This window comes from Megachile rotundata, chromosome 14 (genome assembly GCF_050947335.1).
Source record: "Megachile rotundata isolate GNS110a chromosome 14, iyMegRotu1, whole genome shotgun sequence".
In the NCBI taxonomy this organism is placed as follows: Eukaryota; Metazoa; Arthropoda; class Insecta; order Hymenoptera; family Megachilidae; genus Megachile; species Megachile rotundata.
The window spans coordinates 9,376,589-9,399,484 of record NC_134996.1 but is presented as its reverse complement, the minus strand read 5'-3'; the positions used below and the strand labels follow the sequence as shown (position 1 = coordinate 9,399,484).

Sequence of the window (22,896 nt, the reverse complement as noted above, 5' to 3'; positions counted from 1 at the left end):
CGGAAATGTTCGAAACATTGGGCTGGTGCGAAAGGATCGTCGTATATTTCTCTTTTTTTTCAATCGAGGATGTTGTGTGATGTTCTCAATTAAATTCACGACTTTAAAGGGGATCTTGGATAATCAATACGATATTGTCGATAGTGATAATAGCTAGTGACAAATTGCATGTCTCGCATGTCCAATATTTATCGACATGTCTGCAAGCTTCCGCCATTTTACATCGTCGAGAAATAGAACAGATTTTATACAAATTTGTTAAATGAATTTTAATTATTAAAATTTTTAAAAGTCATAGATTTGTAATTGACTAGTTTTAAATCGATAACAAAATAAAACATTTTCAAAAGAATTAATATATTGTATCAACACATAAATGTATAAATATATTATTGTTCAAAAAAGAGACGATAAAGGAGAATCAGAGAAATATTTTGTTGTAAAAATTTGTTAGATGAAGTTTACTTATAACCTCTTTAAGAACATTTCTTTTTAAGGTTAGATAAATGACGCGAACATTTATCTATTTGCATTTGATCAATTTTATATTGTTAACAACATAAGAAAATTTCAAAAGAATTAGTACATAAATATATAATAAAAACAAAAGATAACAAAAATAAGAAAAATGTTCTTTTATGTAAATTTTTTTAATGAAGTCCGTATGTTAACCTCTTGAAGAAAGACATTTTTAAGGTTAGATAAATGATATAATTGTTCTATGTATATTAAATTATTAACAGCATGAAAAAATTTCGAAAGAATTAATACATATATGTATAAACACATATGTACATGATATATAATATATGAATATATAATAATGCTAATAATATATAACATATTGTTAATGTTATTATATTTGTTAGCATTGGTTTTAATAATATATGTTCACATATGTTACTGCTGATCACTGAATTAACATATGAAACATATGAACATAATGATAACATATGAACATATGAAAATTCCATATACATATGTGAATGTATAGAAGAGGTTAACAAATCACATGTCCTTAAAGAGGTTCACATATGAAGCATATGAACATACTGATAACATATGAACATATGAAAATTCCATATACATATGTGAATGTGTAGAAGAGGTTAACATATCACATATGTATATCTATCCTTGAAAAGGTTAGGAAATTATTAACTGAAAAAATTACTAAAAAATTGAGAACAGTATATTATAAAATACAGTATATCCTATTAAGTATAAATATAGTATACAGTAAAATCCATAGCCTTAATATAAATTAATAAATAAAATATTGAAATACAATAGTGAATAGAATATTGAAGTACAATAATAACTAAAATATTGAACATGTGGTGACTATACACTTTGTCAAAAAAACAACAAAAAATTAAAAATTTCTTCAAAAATTTGATAAATAAAGAAGGTCGTGAATTTAACAGTGAATGTTTATCGATGAAAAGTAGTCTTGACATGATTGATTTATAGATAAGTTTTATCAATTCCTTTTCGTTTATATACTTTGCTACGCTACATTTGTCAAAAGACAATGTCTACAAAGCAGTGATTTTTCTGTTCAACACATTGAGCTTATTGTAATGATATTTAGTTACTTTTATTATAACCTATGCATTAGAGTACTTAGATTATACTTGTAGTTGGGTAGGTAAAAAGATCTCTCGCAAAATGGGGAGTAGTATGGAAATTCAACAATCATATAAATAGAGGTTAGGTTTGGGAGTTTATGGCGGACCATTTCAGTTATTGACGTTTACAAATGATTGATCAGGAGAATTTTTTTTATGTTTTAACTAGGAATTATTCGAGTTTAGAATTTTACAAGCTGGGAATCCCGCTGGTTTTTAGGAGCCGTTCAGTTTCAAAATTTCCTAAATTGGTCGACGTTCGATTTCTGAAGTTACGGGTTCTTTTATATTTTGGAGTTTTTAGGTTAGGATTTTTGTGTTGCTAGGAGATTCAAAATTGGGATTCAGAAGATTCGAAATTAGGATTCTTCTGATTTTAGAAATTTGGAAATTAGAACTCTTCTGATTTCAGAAGATTTGAAGTTACGACTCTTGTAATTTCAGAAGATTCGAAATTAGGAATTTTGTAATTTCAGAAGATTCGAAATTAGGAATTTTGTAATTTCAGAAGATTCGAAATTAGGAATTTTGTAATTTCAGAAGATTCGAAATTAGGAATTTTGTAATTTCAGAAGATTCGAAATTAGGGCTCTTCTGATTTCAGAAGATGTGAAGTTAGGATTTTTGTAATTTCAGAAGATTCAAGATTAGGATTTTTGTAATTTCAGAAGATTCGAAATTAGAGCTCTTCTGATTTCAGAAGATGTGAAGTTAGGATTTTTGTAATTTCAGAAGATTCAAATTTAGGATTTTTGTAATTTCTGTAAATTCGAAATTAGGGCTCCTCTAATTTTAGAAAATTCGAAATTAGAATTTTTGTAATTTCAGAAGATTCAAAAACAGTATTCTTCCAATTTCAGGATTTTCCGAACTGGAAACCATTCGATTTCACAATTTTTCAACCTAGGAACCGTCCAATCACAAAATTGCCCAAATTGGGAAATGTTCCATCCAATAAATTTGCAAATTTCTTATCCTAGACTAGAATTTTTACAATTCTAAATTGGGGGCTGTACTTCACAATTTTCCACACATAACACTCTTCAATTTCAAAATTTTACAAATTAAGAACCTCTCAATTTCCAAACTTGCTAAAGTGAGATGCACTCATTTTTACAATTTTCTAAATTAGCCTATCTTTCAATTTCAAAAATTTTTGAATTAATTTCTCTTCAATTTCAAAACTTTTCAAGTTAGTTTCATTAAGGACGCTTCAGCTTCAAAGCTTGTTATTGTGACACATTCATTTTCACAATTTTCTGAAATAAATTTATTATTTCAATTTTTGATTTTTTAAATTATCTTTTTAATTTCAAGATTTCTCAAAGTAGAATCTTTCAATTTCAAAATTAAGGTGTCCTTCACAATTAGAAGGCCATTTTCATAATTTTCCACACTGATAATCTTTCAATTTCAAAATTGAGAGCCATTCGATTCTTAAATCTTTTAACACCAAACAAATAACTATTAAGTTAAGGATTTGCTATAATTTAAATTAAGAGAATATTAAGCTCGCTATCAATGTTACTTGTAATTTATAAACAAGTTAACATCAGCAGTCTTATTTCAAACGCTTCTACCTACAAATACGACATCTCTTTTGCACCGACCTATACAACATACATTCTCCTCTCTCTTTCATTGAAGACTCAGAAATTCATTTCCCTAATTCTACTTCAAAAGCAAATATGCTTGAGGAATCACGAAACCATTATATTATAGTCTGATAGAAGTTCTATCTCGAAATGATTTAAAGATTGTTTAAAATAAATTTTACGAATTAATCAAACCTCCGATAATTTCCAAATTTTATAAATTAACCAAACTCACGATAATTCTTGAATTTTACAAATTAACCAAATTTCTTTAATTTACAAATTTTACAAATTAACCAAATTCCTTTAATTTACAAATTTTACAAATTAACCAAATTTCTTTAATTTACACATTTTACAAATTAACCAAATTCCTTTAACTTCCAAATTTTGCAAACTAACAAAACTCTTGCTTATTTGCAAATTTTACAAATTAACCAAACCCTCGATAATTCTCAAATTTTGCAAACTGTAAATACATAAATCTGAAAATCTGCCAAAGTATCAATCTTCGAATCTGAAAATCTGCCAAAGTACCAATCTTTGAATCTAAAAATTGCCAAATCGATCAAACCTTCATCAACCCTAAAATCAATCAGAGAATCAAACAGAGAAAATCCACTAAAAATTTTCGAAACTTTTCCACTTAAAAACTCTCATCGCCAAGAAAAATATTAACGACGAAGCTTGTTCTCTCCGCTAATTAATCAATTACGAAGTTGAAGCATCCAATCAGTAGAAAGCAGGTGAATGATAGCGAACGCGTTGAACATTGAAAGTGAGTTCTATCAGGAACCTGATTCAAACTCAAATGTAACTAGTCGCCAGGTGTATTTCGAGTGCCTTAGTTTGAAAATATGATCAAAGAGAACGGTGTTGAATTATCTTCCGTCCACATTGCACTATACATGAAATGTAACCGCTGGTAAATGAAGACTAGATCTACCGCGAACTCGAGTGCGTATTTCAAATTTCGACCTACAGTAGAACAAGAACGAGAGATTTTAAAGTCCCGAACGATCAACGTGTCTGAAACTATCGAAAACGATACCGAACGATTATCGTTGATTTCACGACGACCAACGTCAACGACGACCAAGTATCGTCAACGATGAGTTACAGAGCTTCAACGTGCTTCCAGTCGATTCTACGTGTCAAAAATTATCGAAAACGATACCAAACACGGTTTTCTATCGATTCGACGATCGACGTCGTCGATAGGTTCCGTCGCCGTCAAAATCTATACAGCAAATTTAGGCTGTCTCGCGAGACTACCCTCAAAATTTCAAGTGAAAAGACGCAAAATTGCGGCCTGTGGAGACAAACGAACAGACGAACGGATCGAGTCCCAGGAGCCTCGTTCGGCAAATATGGGAAGAGAAATTTGGAAATTTGAAATATTAGATATTACAGGTTAAGAAATTGAAGGACCTGAAAATGAGAATCCCCCAAAATTTCAAGTGAAAGGACGCAAAATGGCCTCTGAGACAAACAAATGTACGAGTCACTTCGGCAGCAAGGCAAAAGCTTCTAATACGCGGTCAAAAAGGTTCCCTATTGCCAACGAGAAGTCGCGTGTTGCGGTTTCTCGCTGAAAGCACCGTCAAGTCAAGTTCTTTGGCTTCAATTTACTGCATCTCTCTCTGGATTTGCGGATCTTGTGCAAGAGTTGCGAGGACATTACGTATACAGGGTGTCCCACCTAAGACTTTTGTTACGAACTTTGTACACGTGTTCAATCTTCAAAAGCCAGACATACATATTCAACACATATGAAAGTCATTTTTCAAGCTTTTGAGTGGTGGAACGTACAGCTTCCCTTTCACGAATTCGCGTGTTATTTAACGACAAATTCAATAGTTAAGTGGAAATGCACTGCAAAGTCATATGAGAACTCGAAATAGAGTGCTGGTTTAACAATTTTGGGTCAGATGTTGAATGAACTTTTTTAGGCTTGATACTAAATGAGAGAAAAACGGTGAGACAAATGGAAGAATTTTTATGTATTGAATGAGAGAAATTTAAGCAATTTGTTGTCCTTGAATGAGGACAGCTCTTGCATTTTTTTTATTACAGTTTTTTGTTACTTAAGTTTATTTAACTAAAATTATTTTGTTGGATTAAATTAATTAATTAAGTATTTTAAGGGAGACTGATTTAAATAAATTAGTTAATCTAAATTGTAACTTAAAGGCACCAGAACCTTGAACTATTAAAATAATTCTTTTATTTAAATTTTATTAAAATATGAGTCTATTCAATTGGGACACCCTGTAGATTTTTGAACATCTTACGGCAATAAACAAAATATAAATAAAAGGCTCAAAATTGATTTACAAACCTAATCGAATATTTCAACAAAAATTATGTCAAAATAGAAAATAAAGGAAATTTAATTAAATATTTACAAAGTTGAAGAACGAAATATTTCATAATTAAGTTAGTCGCTGCTACCTGATATCTCAAGTGAATTTAATTAAATTAGGTATAATTAAAATTGTGTTTAATTAAATGAAATATTATTAAAGTGAGCTTAATTAAATTATATACAAAGTTGACAAAATATCGGATATCAAACTTGATTAAATAAAATATGACTCCAGTGAATTGAATTAAATGAAATATAAACAAAATGAGCTTAATTAAATGAAATATGATTAAAATGAATTTTAATAGATGAAGTGTAGGTAGAATAAATTAAATGAAGTCAAATATGATTGAAATAAAACTAATTAAATTCAACAAAGTTAAAATGAAGTTAATTAAATTAAATATAAGTCAAATGAATTTAATTATAAGAAACACAATTGAAATAAATTTAATTATAACGAACACAATTGAAATAAATTTAAAAATGCAATTAAAATAAATTTAATGAAATAAAAATCAGCATAAATACAATTCCAGTAACCTTAATAAAAAAAATGTAATTAAAACAAAACTTGAAATAAAATGAAATGTCTTCACAAGAATAAATGAATTTAATTAAGATATAACGAGAAGAAATTTAGTTATATATTAAAATAAAATGAAAAACATAATGAACATGTGGCAGAGGTTTAAGAAAAATCTGAAGGACATCGCGATACGAGAAATCGATCGAAGGAAAGCAGCAGTGAAAATTTTTTTGCGAGCATTATTGGAACGAGAATTCTGGAACAACGAGCATTTGCATATTCAACGCATTTGCGGCTGGAGAGTTTGCAATTAAACTTTCTATGAAGCCGACAACATTACAAATATTGTTCCTTTCATCGCGCCCGTACGCGAGCAATGAAAGCACCGCCCATCGAAAACAACGGGAAGTCGTTGAAACACGAAAAATCGTTTACCTTTTTTGCAAAATATCTCAAGTTCGGTCTGCCAGAATGACCCATTTCGATTTGCGCGTCAATTGAGAGATTCAGTACGAGGAAATTGAACCTCATTGAGAACAGAACAATGCTGGACGTTCGTGAACAGAATTTTGTAACTGAATATCCGACCGGATTGATCGGCTTTTTCGATACGATAATTATACTGTAATCGCAATTCATAACGGGAGAATAGCTGTATTATTCAACGAAGTTTCGTAATGGTTAGGTTAGGTATATTTCGTTAGGTTAGGTTACGCGTAATGGAGATCTGGTGAGGCAGGACTGATTTTTGTGACATCTGGTGGAAAGATACGACAGGACTTGTTTATCTTATGTTGTTTGGGTTTGGGAACAACGACAGTTGTTTGGTTTCAGTCTACTAGATGTCAAAAAGCAATATTTAGCTATACTTTTTGATGAGATATTCTTTAGACGACTTGAGAGTCCATTTTGCTTTCAAGACTTTTTAAAAAATGTGTGCTTTCGTTCGTCATGGAGTGTTAAAAAGTTTTTAAAGCAAAATTGCAAAATCTGATCTTGACGCGAGAGCGACAGCTTCGAGAGTAAAAAAATGTATATTCCTTAATATAAATTACTTGGAAATTACGGAACGTGGAGTTATGGCGCGTGGAATTACGGCGCGTAGAAATTTCGGCACATAGAATTATGGCGTGTGGGAATTTACGGCGCGTAGAATTACAACGTGTGGAAATACGGTGCGTGGAAATTACGGAGCGTGGAATTATGACACGTAGAAATTTCGGCGCGTGGAAATACGGCGCGTAGAATTACAATGCGTGGAAATACGGCGCATGGAAATTACAGAGCGTGGAATTATGACGCGTAGAAATTTCGGCGCGTAGAATTATGGCGCGTGGGAATTATGACGTGTGGGAATTACGGCGCGTGGAAATACAGCGCGTAGAAATTACAGAGCGTGGAATTATAGCACGTAGAAATTTCGACGCGTAGAAATACAAGGCGTGGAAATTATGGAGCGTGGAATTATGGCGCGTGGGAATTATGGCGCGTGGGAATTATGGCGCGTGGAAATACAGCGCGTAGAAATTACAGAGCGTGAAATTATAGCGCGTAGAAATTTCGACGCGTGGAAATACGGCGCGTGAAAATTATGGAGCGTGGAATTATGGCGCGTGGAAATACAGCGCGTAGAAATTACAGAGCGTGGAATTATAGCACGTAGAAATTTCGACGCGTAGAAATACAATGCGTGGAAATACGGCGCGTGGAATTATGGCGCGTGGAAATACAGCCAAGAAAATTATTTACTAAAATAATTCTTGAAATGAAGATGTAAACCCGAAAAAATGAAAAATGAAATTTAAAGCACAGTTATTTAGTTTTAATTTTGAAATAAGGTTAGGTTAGGTATATCGAACTCATCAATTTTCTGCAACAAAAAAATGAAAAAATTACGAAGTTCAGAATCTCTGTAAGATTAGATTACCCAGGAAATAAGCTGAGCAAGTTTGTATATTAAAAACTGAAAAGTTCAAATGAAGCTTCCTTATGGTAGAATTAAAGAGACGAAGTTTCCTTCGTAAAGCAAACTAATCATGCTTGTGAAGCAAGAGCTGCAAACAATTATTTTGTAATTACTTAGCTTTTTAAAGGGAAATCGATTTGTGTTACTTTGGAAAATCAGGGATTGAGGAAATTGGAAACTTTAGAATCTATGGTAGAATTAATGGAACTTCTTCAATGGTCGTTATTTAAAGATAAATTGATTTGATGTCAGAAGTTTAATTAATTTGATATGAAAGTAATATTAATTGGGTATCAAATTTAATGTATTGAAAGAAGAATATTATCAAGTTTCCAATTTTTGGTGAATGAATTTCATTGAACAAATTCATCAACTTCGTGATGTAATGATTATAGAAAATTTTATTATTTTATTGTTGACTGAAATGGTTTATGAAATGAAATTAATTTGTATGAAAAATTAAACTTGAATGAGACAAATGATTTATTTTATTGGTTCTGGTAGATGAAGTTTTTTAATTTGTCAGACTTCCCAATCTTATGAAAAAAAATAGAAAGACATTTTTATTAGTTGGTTTAATTAAAACATAAATTATTTTTGATAGCAAATTGATGAGTTTGCTAAAGTAAAAAATGAAGAGAAATATTTAATATTATCAACTCTGGTAAATCAAGTTTTCTTATTTATTAGATCAGTAAATTTTTTGAAGAAGAGACTAGAAGACACTTTTATTAATCAACTTAATTAAAACAGAAATTATTTTTAATAATAAATTAATGAGTTTGTTAAAATGAAAAATGAAGAAAAATATTTAATGCTATAAATTTTGGCAAAGACAGTTTCCTGCTATTATAAATTAATCACTTGATGAAATAAAAATTTTAAAAATTCACTTTAAAATTCCAACATCTCAAGGTTTAATTAATTAACTAATTAAAAACTTATAATTAAAAATAGAAGGAAATTATTCACAACCTGTTCATTTACGGCGCGTAGAATTATGGCGCCAGGGAATTTCGGCGCGTAGAATTATGGCGCGTGGAAATACAACGTGTGGAAATTAAGGAGCGTGAAATTATGGCGCGTGAAAAGTATGGTGTGTGGTATTATGGCGCGTAGAAATCTCGACGCGTGGAAATACGGCGTGTAGAATTATGGCGCGTGGAAATGCAGCGCGTGGAAATGCATCGCGTGGAAATTAAGGAGCATGGAGTTATGACGCGTGAAAAGTACGGTGTGTGGTATTATGGCGCGTAGAAATACAGCGCGTGGAAATACGGCGCGTAGAATTATGGCGCGTGGAAATATAGTGCGTGGAAATTAAGGAGCGTGGAATTATGGCGCGTGAAAAGTACGGTGTGTGGTATTATGGCGCGTAGAAATTTCGACGTGTAGAAATACAGCGCGTGGAAATACGGCGCGTAGAATTATGGCGCGTGGAAATATAGTGCGTGGAAATTAAGGAGCGTGGAATTATGGCGCGTGAAAAGTACGGTGCGTGGTATTATGGCGCATAGAAATTTCGACGCGTAGGAATACAACGCGTGAAAATACGACGCGTAGAATTATGGCGCGTGGAAATTAAGGAGCGTGGAATTATGGCGCGTGAAAAGTACGATGTATGGTACTATGGCGCGTAGAAATTTCGACGTGTAGAAATACAACGCGTGGAAATACAAAGCGAAAATACATCAAATACTAATATAAAATAACAAATTAAAAAAAATTAAATTCCACAAAAAATAGCCAATCAATTTCACCCCCTAAATCATTAAAAATCCCAAATAAACAAATATGACAACATAAAACAGTGAAATACATCAAATATCAATACAACATAACAAATTCCAAAAAAATTAAATCCCACAAAAAATAGCCAATCAATTTCACCCCCTAAATCCTTAAAAAACTTGCTAATCGCGTTATCAATTTAAAACGTGAAATAGCAAATTTGTAACGAGATTAAAATAAACTCTTAAAGCCGTAAATTGAGTTGAGCAGTTAATACTCGGAAGACGATGCCAAATTTGTCCGATTTCCAATTAAACTTTCTTTTTTCAGGAAAGGGATGCATACACATTCTGCTCGGGGATTTAACCCAGGAAAACTTATTTTCCCAGGCAAAAACCAGCCAATTCGGTGGAAACTCGAACGCAGGAACAGCTAAAGCGTTCGTTGAACTGATTTACGGCGTTTACTATCTTTCGAGCGAAAAACTTTTTCCACCTCTACTGACAGGTTTTCGAAGTTCGTTTTCGACGATGAATTCTCTGGCTAACGTTCGAGTTATTAGAAACATCGTCGCGAAAACACGGAAATGTGGAGTCTCGCGCGATTACGCTAATTATGAAAGTTCCTGCAGGAAGGCGCCTGCATATACAAACAGATGCAATTATTTTGATGAATTTTGGAAATGAACGCCGTAATTGTTGACGGAATAATGGACTGTCTTGCGTGAAACTGTATCGGGAATGTAGTGCGTGAATTGTTCAAATGTGATTTATAGAAAGATGGGATTTAATTAAAATTTGATTAATTGAGGTTTGTGTGGTGATGGAGATATTGGAATGCTTCGAGGAAATTTTAATTATGAGTCATAGGAATTTGAAATTTTTGTGATTTATTGAAATTTTTGCTTTTCGGAATTTCAAATTTGGTTTCGGAACTTGTTTTATTTGAAATTTCTTGCATTTTGAGTTTTCAACTATTAGAAATCATAGAAGGAGTTTGAAATTTTTGAAGGTTTTGTGATTTATTGAAATTTTTGCATTTCAGGTTTTCAAATTTGGTTTTGGGATCTTTTTTATTTGGAATTATTTACGTTTTGAGTTATTAACTATTAGAAGTCATAGAAGGAGTTTGAAATTTTTAATTTGGAAATTTTGTAATTTTAGATATTTTTGCACTTCAGACATTAGAATTTGGTTTTGCAATTTTTTAAATTAGAAATTGTTTGCATTTTACATTTTCTATAAGAATTATTTAATTATTTAATTTGAGACATTTTTGAGAAACTTTTGCTACCAACTCTGTTTGATAATTTGAGGTTAGATTGAGAAAAGAGGTTAGGTTAGATTAAATCAAATAGATTAGGGTACATTAAGTTAAGTTAGGTTACATTAAGTCAAGTAGGTTAGTTTACAATAAGTTAGGTTAGGTCAGATTAAGTCAAATAGGTTCGGATACATCAAGTTAGGCTAGGTTACATTAAGTCAAATAGGTTAGTTCACATGAAATTAGATTAGGTTAGACAATATTAAACTATAAAATTATACAACTAAAAATTGATTAGACAATTAAATTATCAAGTTACTATATTAGTGAATTATTAATTAATGAAATCATTGAAGTAGTAAATTATAAAATCATTAAAGTACTAAATTATTAGATTAAGTTAGGAAATTACTAAATAAATAAATTGTTAAAATAGTAAGTAATGAAATTATTAAACTAGTAAATTACTGAATTACTAAATTACCAAATTATCAAATTAATATATTATTGTCCCATTAAGTTACAAAATTACTAAACTAGCAAATTGTAAAATTACTAAAGTAGTAAATTAGGTTGTTAAGTTATGAAATTACTAAGTAAATAAATAATTAAAATAGTAAATAATAAAATAATTAAACTACGAAAATATTGAATCACTAAATTACCAAATTATTAAATTAATATATTATTGACTCACAAAATTATAAAATAATTAAAATAGCAAATTGTAAAATTACTGAAGTAGTTAAATAGATTGTTAAGTTATGAAATTACTAAGTAAATAAATAATTAAAATAGTAAATATTAAAATAATTAAACTAGTAAAATATTGAATCACTAAGTTACCAAATTATCAAATTAACATACCATTAAATCATAAAATTGCAAAATTACTAAACTAGCAAATTGTAAAATAATTAAAGTACTAAATTAAACTGTCAAATTACAAAAATTCTAAATTAATAAATTATCGAATTACAAACCTAACTTATTAACAAATCTTTAATTAATAAATCCCTAACTTATCGACATAAAAAACGACATACAATCACCATACAACCTACTAAACAATTAAATCATAAAATACCAAAATACAAAACTATTAAAACTTCATCAAAAACGAAAAAATAATAAAATTTTATATCTCCAAAATACTTTTCTACAACAATTTCCTTAATCCGATACGAGCGGTACCGTAATAATTTTCAAGAATTTCCTCTTTCGACAGCAAGAAATCTATCTCGCGCATATTACTTCGGAATCCTTTAGATTAATTCCCTTTGTGGCAAATTTGCTCGCGAGATACGAGAGATTTACCAATGTAGGACATTTCATATTGAAATTTTATCGTCTCTCGTTTCGAGAATCCCGGAAACGCGTGCACAAAAATTTTCCTCCTTTACCAGACGAACGAGATAAATTACTTTTATCGGATGCACGAGTTTTTCCACGGCAAGCAGCACGATTTAATCGAGCTAAACGAAAAACTCGATTACACGGTGACGTTAGAGACCGTGGCAAAAAACTTGCTACTTCTTCTTCTTCTTCTTCCTTTTCGTGATTCGTTTTTACGATTCTACGTGCTAATCTGTGAATTTTCAATTTTGACTTTTTTTCTTTTGGAAAATTAGAAATGTCTTTCTGTGAATTTACCTTAATAAATATTTTACATCATTTTTATTTAAACATGACTGGTATAATAATATAATTTGTTTGAACATATTGTAAAAATATGTATTATTTATCCAGACATGAATGTTAAAAAAATTACTCTTTATTTGAGTATTAATTTTAACAAACTGTACTATTTATCTGGATATGAAGGTTAAAAAATGTACTATTTACTTGAACATACATGCTACAAAACATATTATTAATTTCAACATAACTGGTAAAAAATGTACTGTTCATTTTAATATAAATTTTAAAAATATGTACTAATCATCTGGATATGAATGTCAAAAGACATATACTGACTTGAACATAAGTATTAAAAATTGTACTGTTTATTTAAATACAAATATTAAAAAATATACTACGCATTGTAACATATTATAAAAATCAACTCATTAAAAAAAAAGAATGTCCAAATTGAAACTGTAGAAGTAGAAATTAATGTATAAATAATTGAATAAAAAATAATAAAATTTGAATAATAATAGTCCGATAAGAAAACGATTGAAAAGCATAGAAAATGTATTGAATAACCAAGATGGCGGACGCCACGAACAATATCGGTCCGCGTTATTATTTAATGCTCGCACCTTAGCAAGCTGGTTTCAAATAAAGGAACACCGTAAATCTGATCGATCGATGTACCAAAGCACATATGTACGTTTACCAGGTACATGGTGACACAGGTGCACCAACGTATCACGATTAATTCGCGTGCATAATCGAAGAGGAACCGATATCGATCGAATATCGTGTTTCAAACGAGAACTAACGATGTACATTGATATATAGTTTGCTTATAGTAAGCGTACACAGGAAAACTTTTGGTTGAAACGTTACACTTATACATCCAATATTCCACATCCTAAATTTCCAAATTACTAAGTTTCTAAAATTCCAAAATTTAAAAATTTAAAAATTCCACATTTCCGAAAATCAAATTTGCAAATCCCTAATTTCCCAAATCCCAATGCTCCCAAATCTCCCAAATATAATTTAATAATTATAATTCGGTAATTCGGGTGCGTGGTAATTCAGGGGCGTGGTAATTTGATGGCGTGGAAATACAACGCGTGATAATTCGGGGGCGTGGTAATGCAACGCGTAGTAATTCGAGGGCGTGGTAATGCAACGCGTGGTAATTCGGGGGCGTGGTAATGCAACGCGTGGTAATTCGGGGGCGTGGCAATACAACGCGTGGTAATTCGGAGGCATGGTAGTGCAACGCGTGGTAATTCGGGGGCGTGGCAATACAACTTGTGGTAATTCAAGGGCGTGGAAATACAATGCGTGGTAATTTGGAGGCGTGGTAATGCAACGCGTGGTAATTCGGGGGCGTGGCAATACAACGCGTGGTAATTCAGGGGCGTGGAAATACAACGCGTGGTAATTCGAGGGCGTGGTAGTGCAACGCGTGGTAATTCGGAGGCGTGGCAATACAACGCGTGGTAATTCAAGGGCGTGGTAATGCAACGCGTGGTAATTCGGGGGCGTGGCAATACAACGCGTGGTAATTCTCAAATCTCCCAAATCCTAAATTTCCTAACCATCAAATTCTACTATATCTAATACTACATTTACATTTCATACACAGTATAATATATTTATAACTGCAGAAGAGTAATGCATCCCCTTCCACGAATTCCAATTGAAATTTCAATAACATTTAACAACCAATACTAGGAATTCGAATAAAAAGAGATTCAGCATGAAAATTCCATTAAAACAAAGGCTGCTTCAATTAAGAATGTCATGTTTTAGGGATTTAGTTTTAAATTAAAACTGCATTGATCGAACTTCGCTGTATTTCCAAAAAAGCACAGAAAATTTGATTCCCCAAAAATTCACGTATTTTTATATTCAAACTAAATATTCAATTCGCTCTGCATTTTTATGCACACTGTAATAATAAATATTACTCACTGTAATAAATAAATATTGCTAAATAAATATCACTCGTCTCAAACTCCAAAATATTCCACACGCAGAAATAAGATGTATTAACACAGTTTTAAGCACTTTATCAAAAGTTAACAAAAGTGCAAAACTGCTTTGTTTTTCGATGCATACAGTGTGTCCCAGTTTCGTAAAACTTCACCAGCTCCATAAATAAAAATAATGCTGTATAAACATAGGCTGTTAAATATTTCATCGAAAGATTACGAATATACGAAATGATTCTCCTTGTATACGAATTCTCGACTTCCATATTTTTTTTAATAATTTTTAATAACGATCCTGTGTTCGTACACACACTTTTTCTTATTTTTACTCATGGAATATGCCAGATATTCTTCATATTCTTCTCACAACTTCTTAATAAAGTATTCGAAATTTTATGTTGATACATTCTTTATTTCCGCGCGTAGACTATGTTAATATTGGTAAAGTTCAGTAAAGTAGACGTCTTTGCTATATTAAAAATATTCACCAGAGAAGCAAATTTCAACGAGGAGTATTTTCTAAGACCTCAGCGAGATTCTCTCGTTAGGGAAGCCATTTGGCACAGTTTGCATTGTTAGCGCAGAACGAAATTAAGACGGGTAAGTCTCGTATCGCGTGTTTCGTGCGCCATTAAAGTCTATAAATCTCCGAATGGTAATTAAGACAAGGAGTAAATCCGCTGCTTTCCGCTCGCTGGTTTAACGTCGATATCGAAGCCCATCAACCGGGCCTCGAAATGAAATTATTGATCCATTTTGGACTTCCGTTAACGGCGGGCTTCAAAAGCGCCTCTAAACCGTCTATTGCCTTTTACGCGCCATTTAGAAGAGCTAAACGGAACACGCGAATTCGGGAAAACATTCTCGCGGGGAAATTGAAACGCGCTATTTCGGAATGTTGTTGCGTTTCGGTTACTTTAAATTAAACGTATCAGCTACGAATCGTTTGGTTCGTTTATTTTGGTCAGGGGCTGATGGATTCGTACGGAATGCGGGTTCACACGATTTTTTTTTATTCGATTAGTCTTGATAGTTTAACGGGGAAATGTTTCGAATGAAAATTTGTTGCGATTATGCGAAAATGTTGGTGGAGAAAGATGATTCGAGTGGTTTTTAATGAAATGGGGAGCAGTAATTCATAGGTCAATTTGAAAATTTTACGTAATTTGAAATCTTCGTGATGGCATAATGTTGAAATTTCTGTTGCTGAAGTTTGTGAATTTCTAAGTCATCAAATTATCGGTTCATCAAGTTTTAGAGACACAAATTTAATTTATTTTAGATTGGTAGATTGATAGATTGGTAGATTGATAGATTGGTAGATTGATAGATTGGTAGATTGCTAGATTGGTAGATTGATAGATTGGTGGCTTGGTAGATTGCTAGATTGATAGCTTGATAGATTGGTAGGTTGGAAGATTAGTAAACTGGTAGATTGGTTGATTCATAGATTGGTAAATTGGAAGGTTTATCGTTTGATAGATTGGTAGGTTTGTTGTTTGGCACATTAGTAGATTGACAGATTGATAGATGAGTAGATTGGCAAATTAGCATATTGATAAATTGGCAAGTCTTTGACTAGATAAATTAGTGAATTAATAAATTAATGAATTGGTAAATTGATGAATTAGTAAATTAATGAAATGGCGAATTGGTGAACTGATGAATCAGTAAATTGATGAATTAGTAAAATAATGAATTGCTAAATTAATGAATTGGTGAATGAACAAATTGGTGAATTGGTAAATTAATGCATTGGTGAATTAATAAATTGGTGAATTGATAAATTTTTGAACTAGTAAATTAATGAATTGGTGAACTGGTAAATTGATGAATTGGTAAATTAATGAATTGGTGAACTAACAAATTGGTGAATTGGTAAATTAATAGATTGGTGAATTGGTGAATTGATGAACTAGTAAATTAATGAATCGGTGAACTGGTAAATTAATGAATTGGTGAATTGATGAATTGATCAATTAAACAACTAATGAATCCATGAATTGGTAAATTGAATTCGTGAACTGGTAAATTATTAAATTGATGCAAATAAAAATCTCCAATTACCAAACCCCTAAATCCCCAAATCCCTAAATCCCTAAATCCACAAATCTCCAAATCATCAAACTTTAAAATTGCCAACTTACCAAATTCCTAAATTTCCAGATTCAATAATCTAAAAACCATAAATCAGAATTAATTATGATCAGCATAAAAACCGCGAGATAAATGGTTCCCGACATTTGTTAACGCAACTCTTATCCGCAATTTCGGGCTTGCAGATATAAAAAAAGAAATAAAATGGCGGTACCAGGGTTCGAACGGCAGAGCCACCCATCGCAAGCTTTTACGACGCAGACCATAAAAAAAAGCAATTGTGATCTGAAATAAAGAAGATCGAAATTTTTAATATCCTCACGTTCCTCGGCAAGTTTAACGCGGACATCAAAGATTCTGAGCCTCTTTGTTTCGGATCTCAATACAATTACAAATTTCATGGCTAATTTCGTATAAATTTCTATGTAGGATCTGATCATTATTCTCGTATGTCCACATGTTTCTTTTTTTTACATCTTCAATTTTATGTTTTTTTTATATGTTCAACTTTACGGTTTTTATATGTTCAACTTTATATTTTCTTGCATCTTTTTACATTTTTTAAAGCGTTGAAAGCAATTTGGTAACAGAAAAGAACAAGTTCAAAAATACAAATTGACTTTATTTTTAAAAAAGAAAGTTAAGTATAACATCGGAGGTTTCTTCTGATTAACAAATTTATTTTATTGAACGATTTTTTGTGGAAAACGCTCTTTTATTGAACTATCAAAACTGTCTTAGAAGTCGTGATGATTTAGCACCTTAGAGATGTGAACCGCAAATGGCGATTCGAAGGAAAAATTAAGAATGAAATGTCGTAGAGAATATCACCATTTTGATTATTTTAAAAATTGGAATGACTAGGTGGAATATTTCTCGAATAGGAAGTAGAGATATCAATCCATGAGTTGGCGCGTGAGCCAAAGTAAAAGAAGCTTCCTCGTGAACTTCCATTTCGGCAAATAAGAATAATGAACATAACTGCTGAACGCATGAAGCACTATCTCACTCACTCTCGAGACGTTTGCCGACTATCATTTGGAGGTTAGGAAGCTTTGGAATAAGGTGATTCAAAGTTTTGAGAAGATGTACGTTTCGAAATTTGGAGCTTTAGTTTCAGAAATTTTGAATATTCGCAGCTTTGGAATTTGGAAGATCGAAAGTTAAGAAGGTTGAATGATCGAATTTAGAATGATCGAAATGTGCAAAGGTTAGGACTTTCAAAAATTGGAATTCAGGAACGTTGGGACATTGGAAAGTTGAAACTTTGGGTGATTCAAACTTTGGAAAGTGGGGACTTTGGAAGGTTAGAATTTTGCAAGGTTGGGACTATTGAAGGTTGGAACATAGGGAAGGTTGGGACTTTGGAAAATTGGAACAGTGGAAGGTTGGAACTTTGAAAGACTGAACCTTCGGATGATTCAAACTTTAGAAGATGAGTACTTTGGAAGGTTGAAACATTGCATGGTTGAGACTTTGGAAGGTTGGAACTTTGCGTGGTTGGATGCTTGAAAGGTTGGAACTATCAGAAGGTGGAACTTTAGAAGGTTAGAACTTTGGAAGGTTGGACCTTTGGAGGGTTGGAACTTTGGAAGGTTAGAACTTTGGAAGGTTAAAACTTTGGAGTGTGGGAACTTTGGAAGGTTGAAAGTTTGCAAGGTTGGAACTTTGGAAGGTTAGAACTTTGGAGTGTTAGAACTTTGTAGTGTTAGAACTTTGGAGTGTTGGAACTTTGGAAGGTTAGGACTTTGGAAGGTTAAAACTTTGGAGTGTGGGAACTTTGGAAGGTTGAAAGTTTGCGAGGTTAGAACTTTGGTAGGTTAGAACTTTGGAGTGTAAAAACTTTGTAGGGTTAGAACTTTGGAGTGTTGGAACTTTGGAGTGTTGGAACTTTGGAGTGTTGGAACTTTGGAAGGTTAGAACTTTGGAAGGTTAGGACTTTGGAAGGTTAAAACTTTGGAGTGTGGGAACTTTGGAAGGTTGAAACTTTGCAAGGTTAGAACTTTGGAGTGTTGGAACTTTGGAAGATTAGAACTTTGGAAGGTTAGGACTTTGGAGTGTTGGAACTTTGGAGTGTTGGAACTTTGGAGTGTTGGAACTTTGGAAGGTTAGAACTTTGGAAGGTTAGGACTTTGGAAGGTTAAAACTTTGGAGTGTGGGAACTTTGGAAGGTTGAAAGTTTGCAAGGTAGGAACTTTGGAAGGTTAGAACTTTGGAGTGTAAAAACTTTGTAGTGTTAGAACTTTGGAGTGTTGGAACTTTGGAAGGTTAGAACTTTGGAAGGTTAGGACTTTGGAAGGTTAAAACTTTGGAGTGTTGGAACTTTGGAAGGTTGAAACTTTGCAAGGTTAGAACTTTGGAGTGTTGGAACTTTGGTGTGTTGGAACTTTGGAAGATTAGAACTTTGGAAGGTTAGGACTTTGGAAGGTTAAAACTTTGGAGTGTTGGAACTTTGGAAGGTTGAAACTTTGCAAGGTTAGAACTTTGGAGTGTTGGAACATTGGAAGGTTGGATCCTTGGAAGGTTAAAACTTTGGAGTGTTAGAACTTTGGAAGGTTAGGACATTGGAAGGTTAGAACTTTGGAAGGTTAAGACTTTGGAAGATTGGAACTTGTGAAGGACAACAATTAGTGTGTGTGTAGCTCTTCTAAACACATTAGCCTCTTCAAGCGTCATCTCATGGGTTGACAGCGGTACATTGTACGAATATCTATACAATCATGTATTCGAAAAATATTTTCGACTGTTACAACTTTAAAAATAATTAAAATAGTGATGATCATAGTTCTAACTCTATCCTCCGCAATAGAAAAGGTAAGAATTCTATGCACGATAGATCACTATTTGGTATCAAAAGCAAAGATATAGACATCTATATTTATAAATAAATAGAAACTGGTAATTATAGTAAATCATCTTTAGTAAAATCGATTTTGAATTTCGCACTATTCAGAGTATTAGAACAAGAAAAGTGCAAAAATTCACGTATATAAAATAATTTTCATAATCACATGTTCAAGGAAAAAATTATTTATCCTATCTAGATATAATGATCACATCTAAATAAGCAGTTATAGTAACTTACGTTATTAAATGAAAAAAGGAAAATATTATACCTATTTATCTTAGTCCATCAATTACTGTAAGCTTATAAATTTCTCATTCATTTTCTTTGGACACCAGGTATACACCATAAATGGCGGTATTAAACGTACAACTAGTATTAAACGTTTCCCAACCAAACGTTAATTCCCCAATGGCACATCAAACTTTACCTATACGTATACTTCTGTTACAGTAGAACCTCAATTAACTGAATTAACATAAAATTTCACTATTGTAATTTAGTTTATTGTTCTCTGTTTGCGTTTGTGATTAACTGGATTGGAGGGTTATGTTAATTTTCTTAAAGACACTTGTATGTAAAATGTAAATATAGTAAATTATCTGAGTGTCCAAATTAAAGTTTCAATTTTTGTATGGGTTAGAATATTTAAGTATTAGATGCAAAAATTAATTCGACGCCTTATGCAAAATTATAAGGGTACTCTAAAAATTCATTTTTAAAGAATTATAGTACTATTACTTTAGTTATAGCATTTGAATAGTATAAGCACCTACAAAAGTATAAGAATTGTTTCAATTTAACATCAGAGTTAGTTGTTAATTATTTTTGAGATTGTTCCCAAATTCTCATATATTTCAATCATAGGATTTTTAAATTTCTAAATTGTCAAATCTCCAGAGACCACAATTCTTAAATTGTCAGATCTCTAAATACCTAACTTCTCAAATTGCAAAATTCAAATCCAAAAATTTCCAAAAATCATCACCTATTTCCTTTAGTTTCCAAATCCCTAAATTCCCAAGTTTCTAAATTTTCAAATCCCTAAATCTTTGAGTCTTGAAAATCCTCTAACCTCCATTCCCCAAATTCTCAAATCCCCAGATCCCTAAATTCTCAAATTCCCAAATTCCCAAATTCCCAAATTTTCAAATTCCCAAATTCTCAAATTCCCAAATCCCCAAATCCCTAAATTCCCAAATTCCAAAATTCTCAAATTACCAAATCCCCAAATCCCCAGATCCCTAAATTCCCAAATCCCCAAATCCCCAAATCCCCAAATCCCCAAATCCCCAAATCCCCAAATTCCCAAATTCCCAAATTCTCAAATTACCAAATTACCAAATCCCCAAATCCCCAGATCCCTAAATTCCCAAATTCCCAAATTCCCAAATTCCCAAATCCCCAAATCCCCAAATCCCCAAATTCCCAAATTCCCAAATTCCCAAATTCCCAAATTCCCAAATTACCAAATCCCCAAATCCCCAAATTACCAAATCCCCAAATCCCCAAATTCCCAAATCTCCAAATTCCCAAATCCCCAAATCCCCAAATCCCCAAATCCCCAAATCCCCAAATCCCCAAATCCCCAAATCACCTTACCTACCTTTAAAAATTCCTACACCCTTAAATTCCTAACTCCCCAAATCCCAGCTCTCTACTTTCCCAAACACGCCAAACCAACAACATTCTCCCCACCCACCAAATAACACGAAAATTACCTTCAGAAGTCCATAACCAACCTTACATACCATCAAAGGCACCGAATTAATTGGTACACCCAATAAAACCCTCTCCCATTTTCACCAATCGACCATACCATTAACCAATATTCTGCTAATCAAGGTTCTACCGTATCGCGAAAGTACAACTCTACCTTCGATCCACCTTCAACCGCAGGCTACCCAACCTGCACATCTCGCAAATCCATTTCGCAGCTAATTCGATGATCTCGTTAATCCACGAGCAGACGGTCAACTCGTAACCCTTTCACGTTATCGAACACCATCGCGTACATACGTACCAAGCCTTTCACACGTGATGTCACATCCCTTCCCAATTATCTGACATCGTAAACCAATCCTACAAACATATATTTATCTAACAACTCCGCACAGATCACGTTTAATGCACGGAGCATGCGCAGTTACGCATCAATGAACTCATAAGTGGCTTTAATTCCGTGCATTAAACGAGCTTCCATTAATACTTTACTGATCTGACGACATCGATGTTCAGCTGATGCGATCGATGTTCAGCTGACGTCATCGATGTTCGGGTGACATCGTAACAAGATTGGTAGCGACATCAAGTGTGGAAGCGGCTGTACGTCATCAGTTAACCATCGCCAAAGATCAAACGTGGATCGCGTTAACAATGGAAGCATAATCCACGGTGTGTCGCCACCGCGTCGGATCGAAGCGCATTCCGCGCGGTTTGGTTTCCAATTTCGCTAATTACGTCGACGCATTAAACCGCGATGCGGCCGGCTGAAATAAAGGAAAAGAAACGCGCACGATCGATCGTCCGTTTTAGCCGTAACGGCTGTATAGAAAGTCGCCGATGAACGTTTCCCGGTCGAACGCCTCGCGATGACTGGGAGAGCTAATGTCCGATCACCTCCATTTTGCGGCCGTTAAATGGCCGCCGTCACACGGCCAACAGCGTGTGGTTGTCGTTGATGTCCAACAATGGACGTCGGTTCGGTTGGCCAAGGTGGTGCTGGATGCTCCTGCAGGAGAGCCCGCGTACTAGTTGTTATCGCCTGGACGAACGGAAGTCAGCACTAGGCTATGCCACGGTAACCACCCCCTCCGGTTCCGGGGACCAGCAGTTGTCGGACAGCCAACAACCGACCACCACAGTCACGGCGCCGATCAGCAACGCTAAGAAGATGTACGCCTCCGCGTTCCCTAAGGAATCTGTTCGGGTGACAGCCGATTTGCAGCTTTCATTTGTGACTGTGATCCGTGCGGGCTAGGTGCTAGGGCAAGATGCTCACAAGCGAAGCGTTGCGATTTGAAGGAAGGAATGAGAAGCAATTCTTTAATAACAGTTGTGTAACAGACTTGAAATTTTATAGCTGGATATTTTAACCCTCACATCTGATCGCTTTACTCAATTTTCTCCCAGTTTTTCAAGTTGTCCTTTCCGAAATTGTCCATATTTGATCTAAATCCATGTATCGTTTACTGTCTCAAATTTTCCACACATTTCCAAATTTACAAGCTAAGTGAACGCGAATTACAAGGTTC

General features: G+C 33.3%; 1 protein-coding gene across 2 annotated transcripts in view; it reads right to left on the bottom strand.

Moving 5' to 3' along the window:
• Positions 1 to 21,221: 21,221 nt before the first annotated feature.
• Positions 21,222 to 22,896, bottom strand: part of LOC105662933 (uncharacterized) — a 71,339-nt gene continuing 69,664 nt past the window's right edge. For both annotated transcript variants that reach the window (XM_076539917.1, XM_076539916.1), the window contains one exon: positions 21,222 to 22,563. In XM_076539917.1, the coding sequence (XP_076396032.1) occupies positions 22,433 to 22,563 (131 nt within the window). In that variant the 3' untranslated portion in view covers positions 21,222 to 22,432. The remainder of the gene's footprint in view (positions 22,564 to 22,896) is intronic.